Here is a 20749-nt window from a genome sequence, read left to right on the forward strand (position 1 = left end):
GGACAGCTTTCTCTATGTCCAGTAGTGCATCCCAGTAGACAACAAAATGAGCAGATGTGACAAGAGACCAGGTTCTCCAGCAAGGGAACATGACTGAGCCCAGGTGGGAAGGGCAAGGACAGAAACTAATGCCCACGGATGTAAACTAGTCTGAGATTCTCTGCACTGATATTCACATGCAAAGTCTCATGAATCTTTGTGCCTGAGATGAGATTGAAGGAGACAAACTAGTAGTATTACAAAAAGATGATGAGTCTTTAGAGAAATATCAAATCCATGGGATTGGATGGGATCCTTCTGAGCATGTTGAGAGAGCTGGCTAATGTTGTTGCAAGCCATCTTTCTCTTCCAATATTATGGAGCTGAGGGTTAGGTCTCAATGACTGGAGAAAGATGTTGCAGTCATCTTCAGGAGTATAAAGGAAGATTTATTTGGGGAACTGCATGCTGGTCAGCTGCAGTTTGGTCCGTGAGGAATTGTGGAGCCAGTTTGCTTAGACGCCATTTCTAGGCATATGAATGTGAAAACAGTAATTAGGATTACCAAGAGTACTTCTCCACCAGATTGTCTGGAACTGTGGTTGAGGAGAGAGAGGGAGTGATGCCATCTATATTGACTTCAACAAGGGTTTCACTGTGGTGTTCCAAGAGCATCCTTGTGTCTCGTTTGGAATATCGCAGTCTAGATGAGACTGCTCAGTAGGTAAAAAGGCAGTCTGGATCATTTAACTCTGAGAGTCTGATTAGCACAATGACCTGGCACAAGCTGGCATGCCCTTCAGTAAGATTGCAGGTCATTGTTGTGGAGGAAGATGCAGTCAGTATGTTTGAAAACATGGCATGCTACTCTGAAATGTATGAAATCTGTATAGCAGTTGTGTTTAAAATTTCTTTCTGTAAGTAACTGTGTTTCATTTCAGATTATGGAGCTCTGTGGTGCAACAAGACTTGGCTATTTCGGAAGAAGTCAATTTTACATTGCTTTGAAACTTGTTGCTGTGGCCCAATCTGGTCTCCCTCTAAGAGTGGAGAGCTTAAATACAGGTAAATTACAGGATCGGCGGAGTGGGGATTGAGTTGCTGAGTGCAATTAGTGGTAGTTGCCTCACAGATTCTGATAGAGTAACATTGTAAATTAGTGTGATATGTCTTTTTATACATGTTGCTAATTTAAAAATGTGGAGAGACTGAGAGAGTGTTTTCTTACTGTGCAGTAAATATGAGTTGAAATAAGTACTGAATAACTGAATAACTATTGCATTCACCATGGGAATAATGAACAACTCGTACCTACTACATAGGACCAAGTTAATTCTATAGATTACTGATGTGAGAAATTGTGTGCTGGGTCCTCTGAGTAAAGTACTAAGAGGAGCAATGTAAACTGGAAGAAGAATGCAGCATTTGCAGGTTTTTGTAGTTGCTGCATTTCTGAAGCCTTGACTGTGACATGGTGAAGGTTATCTTTTCTAATGTTACATTTCTTTGCACTTGGTTTGACAGTTTTCTCTCTTAGAGCAGGTATGAAGATTAGTTTAAGATTCTTTCCTAGTGAAAAACCTGATCTGTAAAACATCTTCGAAGTCTGTAATCAGCCAAATCACCTGTTACCCTACTTTTCAAAGGTCAGCTGTGGTGTGGGTGGTCAAATAGAAACAGGAGAAAGACATATTCTAGGAAGATGGTTTAGAGCACCAGGAAGAGCTCTGATGTGAGGCCCTCCTGTAGCCTTCTGAATGAGATAAGTGGATCCATGTCCTTGTTCTGTAAGATGGAAAGATACTTAGGAAGATGAAGTAGTGAGTTTTAAGTCACTGTAGCCCTTGCATTGTAGTACACAACTCACAAATTAAAAATATCATTGGAGCACAGTTTTGACTTAGAGTGACTTTCCTAGTAGATTTCATGTCTGTAGAATAATGTTACGATTTTTATATGCTAGTAAATAAAAGAAGTCTTAGGAGGTTTTTGTGTCTAAAGGATATAGATTAAACAGCAGTTAAGGAGACTGTTAAAAACAATCTGATATGACCAAAGTATTTGACAAAGCTATAAAAAAGAAAGGAATCACTGTGTATACTTTCACAGTTATGTTTATTCTAGGCTTATACAAACTGTTTATACTGCTTTCATGGGGTTTTGTAGCTTTTTGGAAAAGTGCATTGTTTTAGTCAATGTTTTGCTAGTATTCAAATTCCTTTCTGTTTATAATCCACTGTGTGTTTATAAACCATTTCCCTAGTTTTCCTGATGAGTGCTCCCAAATCTAAAGCTTTAGCAAGTTGTAGCAGAATGCCCTAAAATCAGAAAGCTGGAAAAAGAACCTTCGACTTTTAATACTGATGAAACTGGAACTTGATCAAACAACTGTGGAATCTCTCATCAAATGCCTGTTGAAGAAGGGAAAAACAAATCCCTATGTAGGCTTTTTCCAGGGGTTTTATAAGCTTGGTTTTATTTTAATGCAAGACACCTTAACCAGAAGGAGCTTTTCTATTTAAAAAAAGTGGGAAATAACAAGAAATTTGAAGGAAAGAATTGAATGAAGGTACAGAGTTAATTCTAAAATATAAAATATGCTGCTATAAAGTTAACAGTGATTGGAATTTTTATAATTTCACATTGATAATTTCCTTGATTCATGACAATATTACAAATACTTGTAACGATTTCTGGACTTCTAGGAATAATTTTCTGTAACTGGTTCCAAGCCTACAAAATACACCAAGTACAATAGAGAGAACACTTATTTTTATCCTAACTGTTTTTAGCTGTGGTCTGTTGCCTTGGTTGCAGTGGTTCCAGTCCTATCTATGAATTTCCTGCTTCTTGTTGTAACAGCTAACTCAACAAGTAAAATGCAGCAGGCTGAAGATTCATAAAATGTTTCTGAGCTTTGCAAACTTAATTCTGCCCACAGTCCATCTCTAAAATGTCTTGAAGAGGAACTGTTAGAGCCATCCCAAACTAAGATGTATATTCTTTCTCTCTTCAAACATTTTAAATTAGTTAAAGCTTTTATTTTTGGACATCTACGTTTTAGCTTTCCATTTTATACATGTTTCATTGATTTTCTTAATTTTCTTCATTCTTTTATCTTGGGATTTTCTTTCACTTTCCTACTTGTTTCTTTTGCTTTTCGGTGTGTGTCTTGTCAGTAGACAAGAAATTTGCTTTATCTGAGTTGCTGAGCAGAAACTCAGTCAAATTTTGAATACTAAGTCTAGCATAAGTGTGGTCCAACTGATTCTTAAGTGAGTGCTTTTTTGATTACTCAGATGGGCAGTAGAGTAAGAATACTGGCATTAGTTACTATACTACAAGCCTCTAAAGCTGTTGTTCCTTTGTCCCAGAAAATTTTCCATCCACGAAGCTAAAAATTGAGACATGAATGAGTAGTGTCTATTTCAAAATAATATTTATTTTCTAAGTATGGAATGCAGGCTTTGGTGGAAGAAAATGTTAGGAAGGATGTGGGCATAAAAAGTACAGAGAACTCTTTAGTATATTCAATATCAAGGGTTAGTTCCATTCATGACAACTCTCACACTTATAATTGAGGGTTTTCTGAATGATAACAAATGTTGTAGTGTTGAAATGAGATTTTTCTGCTGTTATGGGAAAAAGTCAGAGAGGAGAGAGGTAAAAATAGCAGGTTAGTCACATAGGAACTTAGTACAGCTAAACAAACCTATATTTATCTAGTCTTGCTTTTAGAGAAGACAGTAGAGTATTTTGTGTTTCTTTTGAGTCCTCTATTATTTTGTGACTCGTGCTGGCACAGCTGATTGCACAGACTTCCCCTGTGTCAGTTGGATCATCTGGTGTCTGTATTTTCCTGGTTTTGCAAGCATACACATTGTCATGTGTATGCAATGACTTTTTCACTTTCTGGCTGGCTGTGGTTTGCTGTTTAGTTATGTTACTTTCCTGCTGCAGCATGGGGTACAATGTAATAAACTATGCAATTTCATCTCATATTCTAATATAGCTATAGTACCACTGACTCATTCTCAGTACCAGAAGTAATTTACGTAAGCAGTCAGCAAGCGAAATTAAATTTGAGCCATGCTTGTAATTTTGTTTTGTGTTGTGTTGGAAGCATAATTTCCAAGTAAGCTGTACAGCAAATTCACAATTTATGTTTATTCGTAGAAATCTTGCAGTGCGAAATTAAAGGTTTACATAGGCTCATTTTTATGTTGGGCTACTCTGAACCATGGTACATAAAGCTAATGGCTTCTAGCATATTGTAGAAACTTTGCATTTTAGTTGTTCATATCAAAGTGAGGTGACATTGGGATGTTTCCAGTTGTATCCCAATTAGCTAATTTAGCTTTTGTCGTAGAAAAGCATGCGCAGATGTGTTAAAGCAGTAGTCGCACAGTTGTGATATGACTAGATTATCTTATCTGTTGTAAATATGAACATGACATTATCTCGCCAAAAGATGATGCTATATGTACTGCAGTATTTTAGCATTTGTTTTGCTGATGAGCCTCCTGTGTGAAGACTCAAATTCTATGTATGTGCTAGAAATGGTAGATACTTTGGTAGATATTTTGAAAAATTTTGAAAATCACACTTCAGTAATGGAATGTTGAAAAAACTGACAAAAAATGAGCTAAATCCAGATTATCTGATTATTGCTGCATTTAATGCACAGCTGTAGTGCAAAGCAATGTGAAGTGCAAAGTGGAGCAATGTGAAGTCATCTTTGTGTACCAAAGTCAGAACTTGGGTTGCAGAATTGTGGAGTCTAATGCAGAATAGGTATTTGCTTTTTCCAGCTGCCAGATGTTGGCTTGACTGTAGCAGCAATCTCAGTGTGTAAGGAATTGAGTCACGTGTGAAATTTTAACTTCAAAATTGAACAGTGTTTTTATTTCTAATCATCGTATTTATGTATAGTAAATGTCCTGCTGTGTTTTATTTAACAGTAAAGGACCTCCCTCTTCCCAGATTTGTTGTGTCAAAGAATGAACAAGAGTCAAGACACACAGCCTTGTATTCTTCAGATGCTGATAACCCAGCTTCATATTCAGGTGTGATTCCTCCTCCTCCACCTGGCAGGATACAAGTCAAAAAAGGCTCTGTGAGCCATGATGCAGTTCAGCAGCGTACATCAACTGACCAACAGGTAAATTAACTTAAAAGATTAAATGGGACTCTCAGTCACTGCTGTGTAGATGTCAATTTGATAGGGCTTCTAAGCTTTGTTGCTTTCAATATAGTTTCTCAAAAATAAATTTTTACTGATATATACTGATATACATGAAGACCATAAATGCCTCTGAAATACTTGCATTTAGGAGACATTTTTTATGAAGTCTTAAAATCCATGTTTAAAATATTGGAGGTAGTGGACAAAGAATTGAGACAGCAAAGAATTTCAGTGTGTAAGTTAGGTTGGCACATATAAAGTTGTAGTCATTATTATATTAACAGCTCATTTATTAAATAGTTCCCATCAATTTCCTGGTCACTGGAACAGTGGTACTGAGGTGCTGTGGCAGACTGAATTTCTAGTCCTTCAGCATGCTCCAATACATGCAAATCTGAAATATTGTATTTAGAAAAAAATCTGTAAATTTTCACAGTTGCTTTTCTCTGTCTCACATTTTATTGTTCAGTGGTTTAACTGTTTAGGAGAGACAATGAGAACCAGAAAAACAGACCAAAGTTTTCAAATAGCTTTTTCTTGTGTTTTAATAATGAGAAAGCTGGTTTCTTTTTGTTCACTGGTTCTTTGATCTTCAGTGACAAGATGTCTGAATAAATGAAAACTGTAAAGGCTTACAGCTCTGCCCTCTCTTACATAATTCCTTGGGTTTACAGTCTTTATGCTCTTTTTCCATAGGGAAATCCTTTCTGATTGTCTTTTCTACAAGCAAGAAACCGAGTACAAATGCTAAATTTTGCTCTGTGTGTGTATTGAATGACCTGTTTTCTTCCCTGTGGTATGCTTTTATCTGGGCTTATTTTGTGAAGAATCGAGGAACTTGCAAATGTCCCATAGTCATTCTGGAAATCCAGGGATTACTCATAAACATTTATTAGTCTCTGTGGAAATAGCCGAGACTGATCCAATATAAAGAAAAAGTAAATTAGTAGAGGAAATCCATAATCAGTGTTTGGTTGCCTCTTCCTTTCTTCCAAGGGGAGGATGGGGAATGTAATGAAAAAAGAGCTAGCAGTAGGTCTCAAGATACCTTTTTGCTGTCTAGTTTTGCATAGGTGTGCTTGAGAGAGCTACCAAGCATTTCACACGTTGCAGATTTCCTAGATCTTATGGTGAGGTTTTAGTTGAGTTGAAACTACGTTTCATATGCTTCCATCATGATGTAGAGTTTATTTAGTGAAAAGTTGTAATTTGATACAGGAATCTGTAGTGGCATGAAAAATAAATACGGTGTTTGAGGTCTTGAGGATAAAGAAGTCACGTATTCACAAAGGTGTATGTGCATCATCCCAATTCCATTTCTCTATCTTGGCTGGTAGAAGCAACTTGGTATCTCTTTTTCACACAAGTCTGTCTGGGATCATCAGCATAAAGAAACTCTGTAAGTCCTCTGAGACATCTGGCCCAGAAAACAGACTTGGGACAAATGTAACAGACAACACAGTGCTGAGTCCAGCAATTTTAAGTTGTATTCATGGTCTAGAACATTGGGGAAGTATTGTCTAGTTTTGCACCCTATTGTAAAACTGAATGTTCTATGGCTGATGCTGTATTTCTGACTGTACAATGAACCCATCCAAGCAGCTGTCTTGTTCCAATCTAATAATAATTGATTAGGATACCAGCTTAGAAATAAGCTGAGAAAGGGGCTTGAGCCCAGGTTTCTCACTTAACCACATAAATACTCTAACTGGGTTATTTTCCAGAAGATGAGTACAGCTTTTATCCATGTTTACATGGAAATTGTTGATTTAGTTGTCCTCACCTGAGATACCATTGAGATACCATTCAGATTTATAAAATCTAGAAAAAGTTTCAGATTCTGAATTCTCATGCCACCTTTTTGAGCGATGAGTATGAGAAGAGACAAAGTCTGAGAAATAAATCACAATGTGCCATCTTCCTAGGGATCACTCTTCTTTCTGGAGGAATGTGTGAGTTAAGCTTGGATATTTCACTCATGGAGCTTATCATGTAGTTGCTAGATACTCCATTAACAAATTTGGGGGTTTGTTTTTTCTTAAACTGTTTGTTGCTTTGAGAATGTTCCCAGCACTTGAAAATACATTGATTTCTTAAAATGCTATGGCTGAAATATTATTTGTATGAAATCATAAGGTATCTTAATCTTCATCTTTAAAAACTGGGTTCATTTATATGCAACTTTCCATATTAGTGAGATTTGTCATGCATAGTATAATATCTCATAATCACAAATAATTTATGTAGAAGAATTCCACTTAGTATGGTGTCTACTGAAATGTCCTAGCTAAAACTATTTCTTTATCAACACATAGTTTTGGCAGTTCCCTCAATGAACTTTACTTGGAGGCAGGGAATCAGGAAATAGCAGTCAGATTGTGTTTCCAAAGAGTAGCTATAAATGATTTTGTGGTAGCTTTTGTAGTTTATAAATATAGCACTGGGCAGAAGTTTATATCTTTTTAATATTGTTAGAAGATGACTGAAGTCATGCCCGGCTGTCATGGAAGCTACAGAACTGATTTTAGGAGTCTAGCTGAATAAAAAAAGATGCCTTCACTCATAGGATAGCATGTTAACTGCACATTGTGGTGGAGATAAAACACTGGGTGAAAGTATTTTTTTTTTTTTTCTTCTGACAAAATTTCTTATTCCTATAAAATAGAGGCTAGGTAGAGTTGAACGCTTCTCATGACACTGTGACATCTATACAAGCACTTTGGAGACATAAGTATGCTACCACAGTGTATATACATATCTATACCTTGATAGTAGCAGCTATGTTACTAAAACTGTTAGTGTACTGAAAACTTTCTTAGAAGAGGTAGCAATGTTGAGATTAGGAAGAATTTTGTGCCTTCTGAAAGTAGCTCACATGTGACTAAATATTCTCAATCCTGGAGACGTTTTGTGTTTTGCTGTTAAAGCCAATAAGCAAATACTTTTTCCAGTTTTGTTAGGTATGATCCAGATGTTGATCAGATACTGCTTCAGGATACTTTTACCTCTTTTTCAGGAAAGGGGAGTATCTAGCTTCAATAGATATTGAGACTCTAACATCTGAAAGACATGTATCTGACAAACACTTACAGGCTGAACCTTGCTATATCCAGGTAAAAATAAAAGACAAAGCTGAAGGTACCCCTCTGCCTATGGGTGCATTAAGTGTATTACTGGCACTCCAGATCATATTGATTTATTGCTATGTCAGTGCAGCCTTAGGAGGAGACAGCTCAAATTTGGTACCTGTAGCAGGCAGAATTTGATCATTTCAATTCTTTCAACTGTATGAAAAGTAGTGTGACTTTATTTTAAGGTTTTGCCAGTAGTTTATTTCTGTGCACTTCTGTTTTGTAGATTAAACAGGTAATTTCAGATAAAATATACCTGTTATTAAATTGTTTACAAGTACAGAACTGGACAAGAGCTCATTTGCATCTAACCCTTTATTATTATTATGAGAAATCGTATTGGATAATGAGTTTTTTAAAAGATCAGGGTTCTTTCTTGAAACTGCAAAGCCTTTTGTTCCACACTGGCTTTGTTGGGGAAAACTATTCTAGAGTCTTAGTAGAAATATTCATGGGAATATGGTGGGAATTCCCACTTAGCTCAGCCTGTTCATTTACCAACTCTGTCATTAGTATTTGCTGCAGGGCTCTACCAGTATTTACGGGAAAACTGTTGGATTCCACTTTAGCTCTGTTTTACTTGACGAAACAATTCACAGTCTCAGTTTCATTTCATAAAATAGTTACCGGTAATCCTTAATCCTTCTCTGCCTGTGATCCAATTTGAATTTGCACTTATTGAAAGTATTTTGCTACATTTGTATTTCTTGTTCCAAATGGTATTTCACCAGTATTAATACTTATTTTGTAGGGTTCTTTCCTGCTTCTGCTCAATATATCTCACCTCATATACCTTGGCAGCTGTGAATGAAGCAAATCTGTCATACTTGACATAATGTAGGGGTCTCATAGTTGGCCTGTGCATCCAGTCCTCTCATTATGGCCTTTGGTATTAACTTTCATTATGCAAGAAAAACTGTATTTACTGTTTTAGAATTTAATAGCTGACTGTTCCCTGTGTCCTGAAAGGGATCCATCTGTTTGCTGCCTTGCATTTGTTGTCACAATTCATAAGCATGCTGTGTAGTGTGCATAATCAGTTACCTAAAGTATCAAATAAGGTTATTGCCCAAATCAGTCATTCAGGAGCATGATTAGAGACTTCGCTTCAATCTCATAATTCCTATTTAATACAACCCAGCTTTGCCCCTGCTATAGCCAGTTATTTTACACCTTAGATCCTTTTATTAATCTCCACATTGTTGGAACTATCTTGTATGACACCCCACTGAGGTATGCTTAACTTCAGGTTAAATGTAGTGCAGTTCTTTTGTTGAGGAAATCACAAAAATGCTAGCCAATTTACGTATCATTTCTCATGCTGTGATTGATCCCTTTTTCATTTGTCTCTGGTTTAATTATTATTTTCTTCAAAAATCTAATCCTCTAAAACTTTTCAAACCGCTGAGGTCAGACCAGCCAGTTTGTAATTGGCTTAACCACACATCCCCCTTGAAAAATGTTTTTAACCTTTTTTAATTAACATGCTATTTTTAGTAACTTCTTGTCATTTAAAAAAATATCCAAGCTACAAGTACTGTATAGTGTCTCAGTTTTATAATTCCAGTCTGAAAAAAATAATGCTTTTTTACAATGTTTTTAAATGTGGTATTTTTTTTCTTAATTAAGATGCACTACTTAATTTTTGCCTGGTAGCTATAACCTTATTTTTTGATCAGTTATTGACAAAGATGTTCTCATTAGTTTGATTTAACATGAAAACATTAACCATTTATGTCAACATGCTTTTATTTAGATATTTTCTGGAATCATTTAACGAGGTAAAATAAGTGGCTTAACAATAGTAAAAGACAGAATGTTTTAATTGCTTTGATTTTTATTGAGATTTGTCTGGAGGGAAAAAAATAAGGTAGTGGTTTAAATGTTTAAATATAATTGCATTGAAAACACTAAAAAAATTATAAAAATATAATTTTAATAGTAGCTGATCTAATAAACATCTACTGCAATGTGCAGACACTGAGTAAAATTTTCAAAGTCCCCAAAGAGATTAGATGGGTAACTTCAAATGCCTGAGCTACCAGTAACCTAAATAATGCAAACTGTTTTTACATGCTATGATTTGGAAGAGCAGATAAGTTAGGTTCTGTATCCTAATTACCTTTTAAAAATCTGATTCTGGATGTTTCAGGCTTTGAAAATTAATTTCTTTTATTAATAGATCAGACAGGTGAAAACAAACAGCCCTGCTTGCTCAGTTGCAACAAACATGCTCATAAACTCAAAACACTCTCAATTCATGAGAATGTGTGTTGCAGCTGAGGATCAGAGTTGGTTCTGATGGAACTACTGCCTCTGTTTACTAAAGTGTGAAGCTCAAGACAAAACTGAAGTGGAAACTGTACAACAAACCGTTTTCTAGGTACAAGTGTATGAAAATGATAGCTTTTTATCCACTGCAGAGGCAGATACATAGTTATTACCCTATATACAGGGGGTGAATCAACCTGTGTGTAGTTGCAGCTTCAGTAAATCTCTGCTCATGTTTTGCCATGACTGCTTTTGGATGGGAGTCAGTGTTTCTACTGTCCTGCCTCTTCCCCAGCCTTTTTCATCTTCCTTCTTTACACTTGCATCAAGCCATCAGTATTTTGGCCAAGACATTTGATATGTACACACATATTTGTGTGCATATATATAAATATATAAAAAAAACCAACGAAGGATCTCTTAAGATTCTAGTAAGCTGGGTGAATGAATACCACAAGTGCTATTTGTGAGTGACTAGGATTGCACAAGGGAAAGATGGTGCCACAGTAATGCTGTCTAAATTGGTTTAAACTGAGTTTAAACTGGTTTGAGAATGTCTATCTTGTGATGACAGTAAAGCTGAAGATGTGTGTTGTCCCCCTTCCAGAAGTTTTTTGATATCAGAGCCGGTGACGTGCTTTTGCTGTTCAAAAATTTTGGAGTGTGTAAGCTCCAAATCAGTTGTGGGAAATCTGTAAATGCTCAGAATTCCAACATAATGTTGTCTTCCACACTGAGAACAAAGTTAATTATTTCCTATAGTAATTTGTGCTTCTCATGATCTGATTACTGTTATTACATGCTTTGCAGAATCACATGAACCACATGTGAAGTAAAGATTTAGAAAAATTGAAGTTGAGAATCATATTTACAATTTCTTCCTGTACCAGCATAAGACCAGCTGTTAGGCAGAGGCTTTTACTGAAGAGTCACAGTGCTCAGCCTAGGGCAGGGCTGCTTCGTGAGGACTGTGTGTCAAGTTTTAATGTTCACATGCAGTTACTACAAATAGTGAGTAGTTTCCTTTAGGTAGACTATCATACATTTGCCTCAGGTTTTCTTCTGTGTCTTTCTGGACCATCTGCTTTGTAAGAGTACTGGATTAAATGAGTAACATCTGTGTCCAAGCTTAGCTTTCTTCTCTAGGTTTGCTCCATGATGTTTTGTCTAAAAAATTCAAACATCCTTCAAATCTTGTTTGATAAAAGATGGCTTGTATAAAAGCCAATGGAAGAGGAAGCTTTTTGTAGGTTTAAGTAATGCAGTGTCATGGTTTTCCTATCACCTGTTGCACAATGCTAAGCATAGTAGCCATTCAACCTCAGTTCCTTTTTCCAGCCTGCAAGTGGCACTCTGAGTACCCTGACTCCTTCCCCTCCTGCCCCCATCTACCTGTGATGAGGATAAGAACGCCCTGCCATTGAAAACAGATTTGTCAAGTAAACGAAGCAAGAAGAAATCTTCAGGCAAATTTCAGAAAGGCATGTAGCTGCAACAAAAAAGGTGTCTTGAGTTGGTGGAGGTACTGTGGAAGAGCAGTAACTCAGACTGTGCAGTCAGCTGATGCCTCAATTAAAAGCTGAAGTGAATTAGTATTGCTCCCAGCCACTTAGTAAAACTCTTTGCCAGTGTGTATGAGCGTGATTTAAACACTTGGAATGGAAATCTTGTGGCCTAGAAACTTAGTTGGGGAAATCTGACTTGATGGGCAGAACTTCCGGAAAATACCTCATCTGCAGAACCAACCAAGGTGGCTTTGCTTCACAGGGAATAGGAAAATCAGAGAGCCAAAAAAGGCAAAAGTTTACATCAACACATAACCAATCATTGTGGCTCTAAAGCTTTTTTTGTTAGGATGCATGTACTTTTAGAATATACCTTGCTTGGAGAAAAGCTTGTTTATGGCACTTTCTTACTTTTTAAAAGACTTTCAGACTTTCGTAGATGTAATATTGTTTAAAAAGCTTAATGGTTTTTGAATATTAGGCAAAGTAAATCAGTTTGGATAATTTTGGGGAAGCCTGCAGTCAGTCTGTCTGTTGGTACTTGATAGTATGTTAACATCTGTTAACATAGAATGCCAAACTTTCTGTGAACTGCTGAAATAGATTTTGAGATTTTTGGCTTTGTTATTACTTTTCAGGATATTTGGAGTTCAAGATTTGCTTTCTTGTACTTGTTTTTATTAATACAGTTCAGTTCAAATTGGGAGAACTGGCAAACAAGAATGTCAAAAGATAAAGATATAGTGGAGAAATTACTTTCTACTACATAAATACTTTGTACAATAGAAATAATTTTTCCTTTGTATTTTATTTGAAATGAAATAAAGTGGTAATCTGCATGTCTCATTAGCACTGATTCCATGTAGAAATTGCACATATGATTCTCTTTTTTCCCACCTGTTCAGGAAGAGTATAGTACAATATGGGATTAAAGAGAAGCATGAACCTTAGCATCAGGGCAACGTTACCTTGTACAGCAGAGAAGTCCTAGATGGCATCATTCTTTTTTTAAAAATTACATCTATATTTTTGTATATTAAAAAACCAAGTGTCCTGTCTGGTGATTTTTTTTTTTTAACAATCCTTGATTCTGTTTTTTTTAAATGAAAATAAATGACTGTGAATCCTTCAATGAACATTTGGTATGATAATAAAATGTATAGTAAGTATTTCTTTTGAGACCTGGTTTCAAATGTAACTTTTATCACAAGTGAAAGTGAGTCTTACAATCTAGTTTCCTTTGTAGCTAAGTCATTTAACTCAGCACTGCTGTTGTGTTAAGAATGCCAAGTTAAAAATATATTAGATGACTTTTTTTATGTAAATGTGTCCAGTCCTAGTCATACTGTATCTGACTTCTCCTGTTCCCTCATTTTAATAAGTACTAAAATTTTCACTCTCTAAAATGAGAGTTTAACTGCAGTGATGGTTGTTTCTAGAAATAATGGTTTTAGATAGGCTTTTATGTATTCAGTTATGTAGTAAAAAACTTAAAAGATTCCTTTGTTTTATTAGGAGTCCACCTCTCCAGTTGTTTCACCACAGCAATCCCCACCAACCTCTCCACATACATGGAGGAAGCACAACCGCCATCCCAGCGGAGGGAATAATGAGCGACCTCTTGCTGGACCTGGGCCTTTTTGGGCTCCATTTAGTGAAGTACAACCAGGTATAAATGTCTTGTTATGCTTCTGCTGTAACTCAAAGTTGTGGAATTCTTAAGTAAGTAAAATAAATGAGCTTAGGACAGTTTATCTTTGTGCTTTCCAATCCTGGAAATTTCTTGCAGATTCAAGTGTCTGTGTTGATAGCAGCACTGTAGAATCTGTGGTCTTTGCGTATGGCAGATCCATACATGGGAAATGCTAAGGGTTTGGAGGGAGGAAAAGAGAGTGTTTAAGTTTTCCTGTGGAAAATTTTTAAAAACAAACCCAAATCCTGTTGAAATTGTGCAGAAGCTGTCAGTATACCTGAAAATGTGGGGAGCTCAGAGGAAAGCAGCAGATTTTTTGTTTGAATTATATTTCTGGTCGATTCGTTGAATTGCTAGAACAATTAATTTGATTTCTTTAAAGTTAATGTAAACAACTGAAGCTTCTGCATTTCCAATCTGTCAAGCTAGAACCGCTTGTTTCAGTGAAGCTTTTCATCCTTTAGTGTTCTTCATTTAATAATAATCTTCATTTAACCTGAAGACCCTCCCTGTTGTTGTATCATTGTGTTCAGATTTAAAAGCTTTCTCCCTTAGTATCTCATGTTTTAAAAAGTTCTGTTTTCTTTTCTGATACTTGGTAGTCTTAATAAATTTGGGAGCAATTGTAATTCAAGTTTTGACTTTGGTGATACTGCTGAATAAGATGTTGCATTTTATAGGCTGTATTTTGAGATTGAACTGTGATTGCTTGGTTTACTTCAGTTATGATATTCCAAAATTGGTCTGTTACATTTCAACCATTGTCATTCTGTAGTTCTAAGCATCCATGGAGGAACAGGACTTCTATTAGAATTGGTTGGATGAGAAAATAAAACTTTAGAAGTGAAGTGGGTTGTATGCAGAGGTTTATGCCAGTGTTGTTTGCTAGTAAATCCCAGTCAATTTACAATTAAAAAAAAAAAATTATTAGTCTACTCATTGCATATATAATCCCTTCTAAGGGTTCAGTCCAAGCACTGTCAGCACTCAATTTCTCAATGTTTTTTCTCCTGTAGTTCAGTTGATTTGTGTTTCTCTAAGGCTGAAATACAAGTATGTCTGATTTCTAACTTGAGAAGTTTTTCTAACTTAAAAAGTCAAGTACTCCAGGACAGTATGCAAACTCTTCCTAGTGTTGAAGAGTTCAATATTGTTATCTTAAAAATAAAGTTGTAATACCATGTTAATATTTCAGTTTGGTAATGGTTTCCCTGTGATGTTTAATGGGTTAATTTCTTAGATATTGTCTGAGCATATTTCTGAACAAGCTCAGTATTCCCCAATTTTACATTCCATACTGGAACACATTCATAGTTTATTTAAAGTAATTTGAAGATGCTATTATAGAAGGATTGTCTGTTCTGGCAATGCTAAAGATAAAGTGGTTTTTCATATATTAGTTTAAGAAAAATTGTCATCATAATTTACTGTGGATGATCCTTTTGCACTGCAGATCATTAATTATTGCTTTGAATTTGAGCTGTTGTAGGCAGTTCATATTTTTTTCCCCCTCTCTTGATCCTACATTTCAAGGACAGTGTTTATAGCAAATTATGTTCTCATGACATTTAGATAAAACCAGACAGGCTGTTGATTAGTTTTCTTAAAATCAGCAGTACAAACTCATCTTGATTCCAGTGCAAGATGTTTTTGAGAAACCAGGTGAAGTGTTACAGTTTCAGTAGGACTGTGCCATTTCACTTGTGATCCAAGAAAAATGAGAACCCAGGTCTCTCTGCTTGTATTTCACTTTATTCTCAAACATTATTTCATCTAATGAGGCTGTCAACTGTAATCATGAAACCTCAAGTGTGAAAATGTTTCTGGAGGGTCAGATAATAAACAGCATGTTGCCTTAAACCAGAAGGGCAAAAATCAAATCTCAAATTTAATTTTTTTGTTGGAGAAAGATGTATTTAAACAGGAAGATTCTGACTTATGCATAGTAAATGTTCCATTGCATCCTCATACTCCCACTATGAACAAAGTTAAACAGTGCTTTCTCTGCTAAATTGGGCTGTAGAATAATTATTAGATAATAACTCAATTGTTGGTTTTAAAAATCTTACACAAGATTTTAAAAATCTTGTCTTGCGTTGGAAATCTAAAGCATAACTTACAGCTGTAGTTATCAATTTCTTAAGAAAGAAAGCCTGTTCTCATGGTAACAGAGCAAAAGAATTTGGATTTTACAATTCTTCGTCACTATGTTGTCCAGTAATTCAATTGGGATAGTGTTAATGATGCTTCATATATTAACTGGTTTCTGAGGCACTGTGACAACTAGCTCAGTATGCATACAAACCTGAAATCAGAAGCCAAGGCTTGTTACCATCTCTCTTCAAGAATTTTTGTAGAGAGAGCCCCAAAGGGTGCATCTATTTTACCTTAATATCAGGAATTAAAGTTCGGTGACAGACACTGATTACCTGTGTAGAATATTTATAGTTAGCTCAGGTCTCATCCTGAAATGTCAGAGTCAAGTCTGTTAAAACCTGAGTCTCTCAGGTCCTCCAGGTGCCTCCGATTTAGCAGTTTAAGATTAACATCATGATTTTTTAACAGCTTTATGTCCCTACTCTGGCTTGCATTTCCAATGTGGAAAAATCTTCACAGAATAATCCACGGGACGACTGAACACCTTGTAGGAAGCAGAATTGTATGCGAGATGTGAGCTTCCTGTTCCTATGGTTATAAGAGAGCAAAAACTAATAGAAAAACTAATAGTCCATACTTCTACCTTTTCACCTCATTTTGCACTACAGCTCCAGCTGCTAGAATGTTGCTGATGTTGACAAACGTGGGAGAAAGAACCCTTCCCTACTTCAAATGATAGTTGAGTGGCATGTCAGAATGTGAAAATTATTTTTTATTACCATGTAGTCTGTTGGGACTAGATGCAAAGCAGAATATTTATGTTGGTAGTATTCAAAAAATCAATGAAGTAATAAAAATGAAACAAGTTAAAAAAAAAATCTCAGATCTTCTGTTCTGTCCTAGGACATTTGTTAGCTTTCTTTGGCATGACATCAGAGTTCTGTGTTGATATCTGAATATGTATGAGGAATTGCAGCCCTAAGCCACACTTGTTTCTTTTCTCTTTGGGAGGGATTTTGTAGCAGTTTTTGAATGCTTCAGGGATAGGAGGGAAACATGTCTACTGTGCTATATGTTCCCTTGCATCTTTAGGGCCTTAAGATATTTACCAGGCTTGCAGGGGACTGAATAGTCCTTTGTCCCCTAGTTAATGCTTCAATAACTGATGATAAAGGGCCTTGTTACAAGCTATGTATTACTCTTACCTGGGCATAAGAGCTCTCCAGCATTTTATCTTATTGTCAGAATTGTATTCAGCTTCTGGTTTTGTTTCAACACAGACTGATGATAAGGAGAGCTCTTCTTAGTTTACAGAGTTAGTTGAAAATGTAGTTCTAGTAAACCCATTTTTATCTCATTATTCAAAAGTATGTGTTAACTAGACAGAACATTTGTTACACTTCCGTTTATATCTCAAAGGGGGCAACTTTTATTCCAAAGGAAATGAGATCATTTTCCATCAGTTATTAATGTGTTAGTAAGATATTCAAGCTATAGGAAGATATAGAGCAGCTACAGGAATTTGTTAGGCCTTCGTACTAAACCTAGAGCATTAAACTTCACCAGCTTGTTCAAATCTCATAATTGGTCTTAGGCCTCTTCTCCATTCAAAGTGGTGTTACAGGTGTTTCCACTGATGAAGATGCACAGAGACCATTGAAGGCTTTCTTCACTGGGTTACAAATCATAAGATAAAAATAGATCAATGGTTTTGAGTCTTCTCTGTGACCCAGAGAAATTCCAATTTCTCTTCCACCTCTCTGTTTCCAGTTTGGTTTTGTCAAATTGAGTTACTGGCTGGTGGTAGTCCATGAGTATGTGTGTAGATCCAGGTCTCTATGGTTACTAGTAATCTTTCTCCAGTGTTCTCCAGGTTCTCCAGCCATTCCATTCTGTGTCCTAAAACATTGCATTGGAGAGTAAATAACAGGAACAGTAAAGCAAGAATGTTCTTGCTGGCATTATTTGCACAGGGAAGAAAGGAAACAGTTCTTTCAATACTTGTAAAGTACTCTGAAGGTGTCACAGTTTGGTGCTGCTGGCATCTCCATTGCTGTCAAAGTACTGCTTTGGAACAGATACTGTGCTAAGTGGGATATGAATTGAACTGTACCAAGACCAGTTGTTGGGAGAAGTGAAGGAGGAGTAAATATATATAAGATTAGTGGTGGTAATGTCAGTGTCTGAGAGGCAGAGAAGGGGAAAGCCAATGTATCAAAAACAAATTTGAGTGTGGCATATCGATAGGACTGATGGGAAGGTCTTGTCTGCGTCTGACTGTCTGTTAGTCCTGAAAGACACAAGGTGGAAAGAGACTGGGCTAGTGTTTGAGAGATGAACTACTGAAGAAGAACCTCAAAGCAAATAAAGCATAGTCTGATGCATTACCTTTATTCTCAGCACTTTTGGATAAAGTCACTAGAAGCTCCAGGCCACATCAGGAGATTCCAAAAGTGGAGGATGAATTTGGGCAAAAGGAATAGTTAATAGTGCCTTTTTATCATATTCAAGCTAACTTAAAAAGAAAAGATCTCCCATGAAAAAATAATTTGATTAAATTCTCCTCCTGCAAATACTACCTTTTACTCAATGTAATGCAAGATTAAATGTGTTCTGCACAATTATGACTATTGTATGTAGGAAAAGAGCAAAGATAAAGCGGTTCTAAGCATTTTTCTTATTACTTTTCATTTATGGAATGAAAGAGTAATTGCATGTTGCAAGATACTAGATAGCAGCACTGTATACTAACAATTATACTGTCACTTAAGATGTTAGTCCTCAGCGTGCCTCACAGATTCTCAGATTTCCTTCATTCTGTTTATTGCAGTGTAGTTTCATAAAGCCTTCAAGAACCTGAAATGGTTGATGTGTGTCAGCATCATGACAAGAAATTCTTGGTGTTTATTGCTTGAAAGTAAATCTTACTAGCAGGATTAAATTTATGACATCAGTGTCCTATTTCTTGTGTGGAGGGCTTCCAGAAACTCACAAGAAGCTGACTTGTCTTCTAAAAGGAAGTCTATTTCTACATACAAGGCAGAAATTCTTATTTAAGTATGACTTTATTTGGCATACTTCAAGAGAAAGCATTTAATTGTGCAAGAAGAGTAGATTCATCAGTTTCACAAATGTTGTTTAGATTTAAGGAGTTCAGCATTTCTTTCAGGAAACGAGGAGTAGAATGGAGTCCTGGGATTCTTCTAGACTTGTTCTAAATGGTTTGTTTTCTCTCTGATCTGAGAGTTCCTTAAATTTTTAATTTGCAACTGCAATTTTAAAGAATCTTGATGTTTTTGTATGTAGAGCAGTGGATGGCCATATCTTTCTGTAGTTGCTTCATTGTTATTTTAATAAGAAGACATTGAACGTTGGCAGTACTTCAGAAGTAGATTATAGCAGGGCACTGGGTGAATCTCTGTTGTGCTCCAAATAGTTAATACATAGCAGATATTAGCATTCTGTATGGATGCTTTTTATTATTCTTGGCCTGTTTTTAGCAACTGAGTTAAGTTAGTGCAGAAATGATGTAGAGGAAAAGGATTATCTGTGCCAAAATCCCGATTCTTAAAAGGAATTCCCAAGACTTTGTTCGTTGAATGGCAGACTAAAACATAGAAAAAAGTTCAACAATGACAACGAAGTCGAATGCTAGTTTTGTGTGCCACTTTCAAATAGTATTTGTCCATATAAGCATTGCTCATTTCAATTAAATGAAAATGTGGAGTGTTTATTAACTCATTCAAAACCCATTAAATGGGTAAAAGCCAGTTTACATTTTCCATGTGTTGCAATAAGCACATTCCTCAATTCTGTCTTTTTAGTGCAGATTGAAGCTAACCTAATGTAAAAATCTACAGGAGTGAGATGTCAGATTAACTTTGTCACCTTGGTGCAATTTGGTTTTCATTTTTCTCATGATTCTAGACCATATCTCCCTTACAGGAGATATTTCCATATCCATAGTTCTTTCTCAGTTTTCAAGACTGTCTTTTGAAAAGGAAATGTTTCTTCTACTTTCAGGCTCATCTACTTCTAGTGATCCCATATGGTCTGGCCATTCACCACCACCCCATCAAGAAAATTGGGTCAGTTTTGCAGATACCCCACCAACCAGTGCTCTTTTAGCCATGCATCCTGCTTCTGTCCAGGTGTGACACTTTATTGGTATTTGATTTGCTTCATTCAGATCAATGTTGCAATCCTTGTTTTTTTTCCTTCATAATTTTCATTGCAGATGTTTACTGTGTATCTGTGCTGTAGTCTATTCAGTGCTATTTGCCCAACAGATATTTGTTTCATTGAGTTGCCTTAATTTGGAATGATTAAATGAAAGCTACTAATTTTAAAAATGTCAACAATTATGACTTTAAAACATTTGTATTTAGCTTTTTATGCACATGAGCCATACTTTTTTTTTCTGCTTACATACCTGCAGTCATTCCATATGTATCAGTGTGCAAAAATACCCTGTCATTATCCTGGAGATGCAATCTGCCAATGGCTTCCTGCAGTTTTTAAACTACTGTGAGATTTAACTATGCTTTATATTTTGAAGGCAAGAAGTTGAGAATTCGTAGAAGCATTTTAGGTAGATAATACTGAAGAAAAATATTTCATTTCAGGACCAGACAACAGTACGAACTGTAGCATCAGCTACAACAGCAAATGAAATTCGTAGGCAATCAAGTAGTTATGATGACCCCTGGAAAATAACTGATGAACAAAGGCAGTATTATGTTAATCAGTTTAAAACCATTCAACCTGATCTAAATGGATTTATACCAGGTAAGTTATTCTTTACAAAATATAATTCTGGGTGCATCAGTTCTGTTACAAAGACTTTGTTTTGTACTTAGACTTGCATACTATTTTGAAGGAAGCTCTG

At 36.0% G+C, this 20749-nt stretch overlaps 1 protein-coding gene across 11 annotated transcripts in view; it reads left to right on the forward strand.

The window, feature by feature from the left end:
• REPS1 (RALBP1 associated Eps domain containing 1) overlaps positions 1–20749 on the forward strand; it is a 61386-nt gene that overhangs the window by 14803 nt on the left and 25834 nt on the right. For 10 of the 11 annotated variants that reach the window (XM_032102023.1, XM_032102015.1, XM_032102014.1 and 7 more), the window contains exons 2-6: positions 921–1044; positions 4941–5140; positions 13587–13740; positions 19885–20012; positions 20487–20649. In XM_032102023.1, coding sequence (XP_031957914.1) covers positions 921–1044; positions 4941–5140; positions 13587–13740; positions 19885–20012; positions 20487–20649 — 769 coding nt within the window. The remainder of the gene's footprint in view (positions 1–920; positions 1045–4940; positions 5141–13586; positions 13741–19884; positions 20013–20486; positions 20650–20749) is intronic. The other variant, XM_032102019.1, reaches the window with a different exon arrangement.

Source organism: Corvus moneduloides, chromosome 3 (genome assembly GCF_009650955.1).
Source record: "Corvus moneduloides isolate bCorMon1 chromosome 3, bCorMon1.pri, whole genome shotgun sequence".
NCBI lineage: Eukaryota > Metazoa > Chordata > Aves > Passeriformes > Corvidae > Corvus > Corvus moneduloides.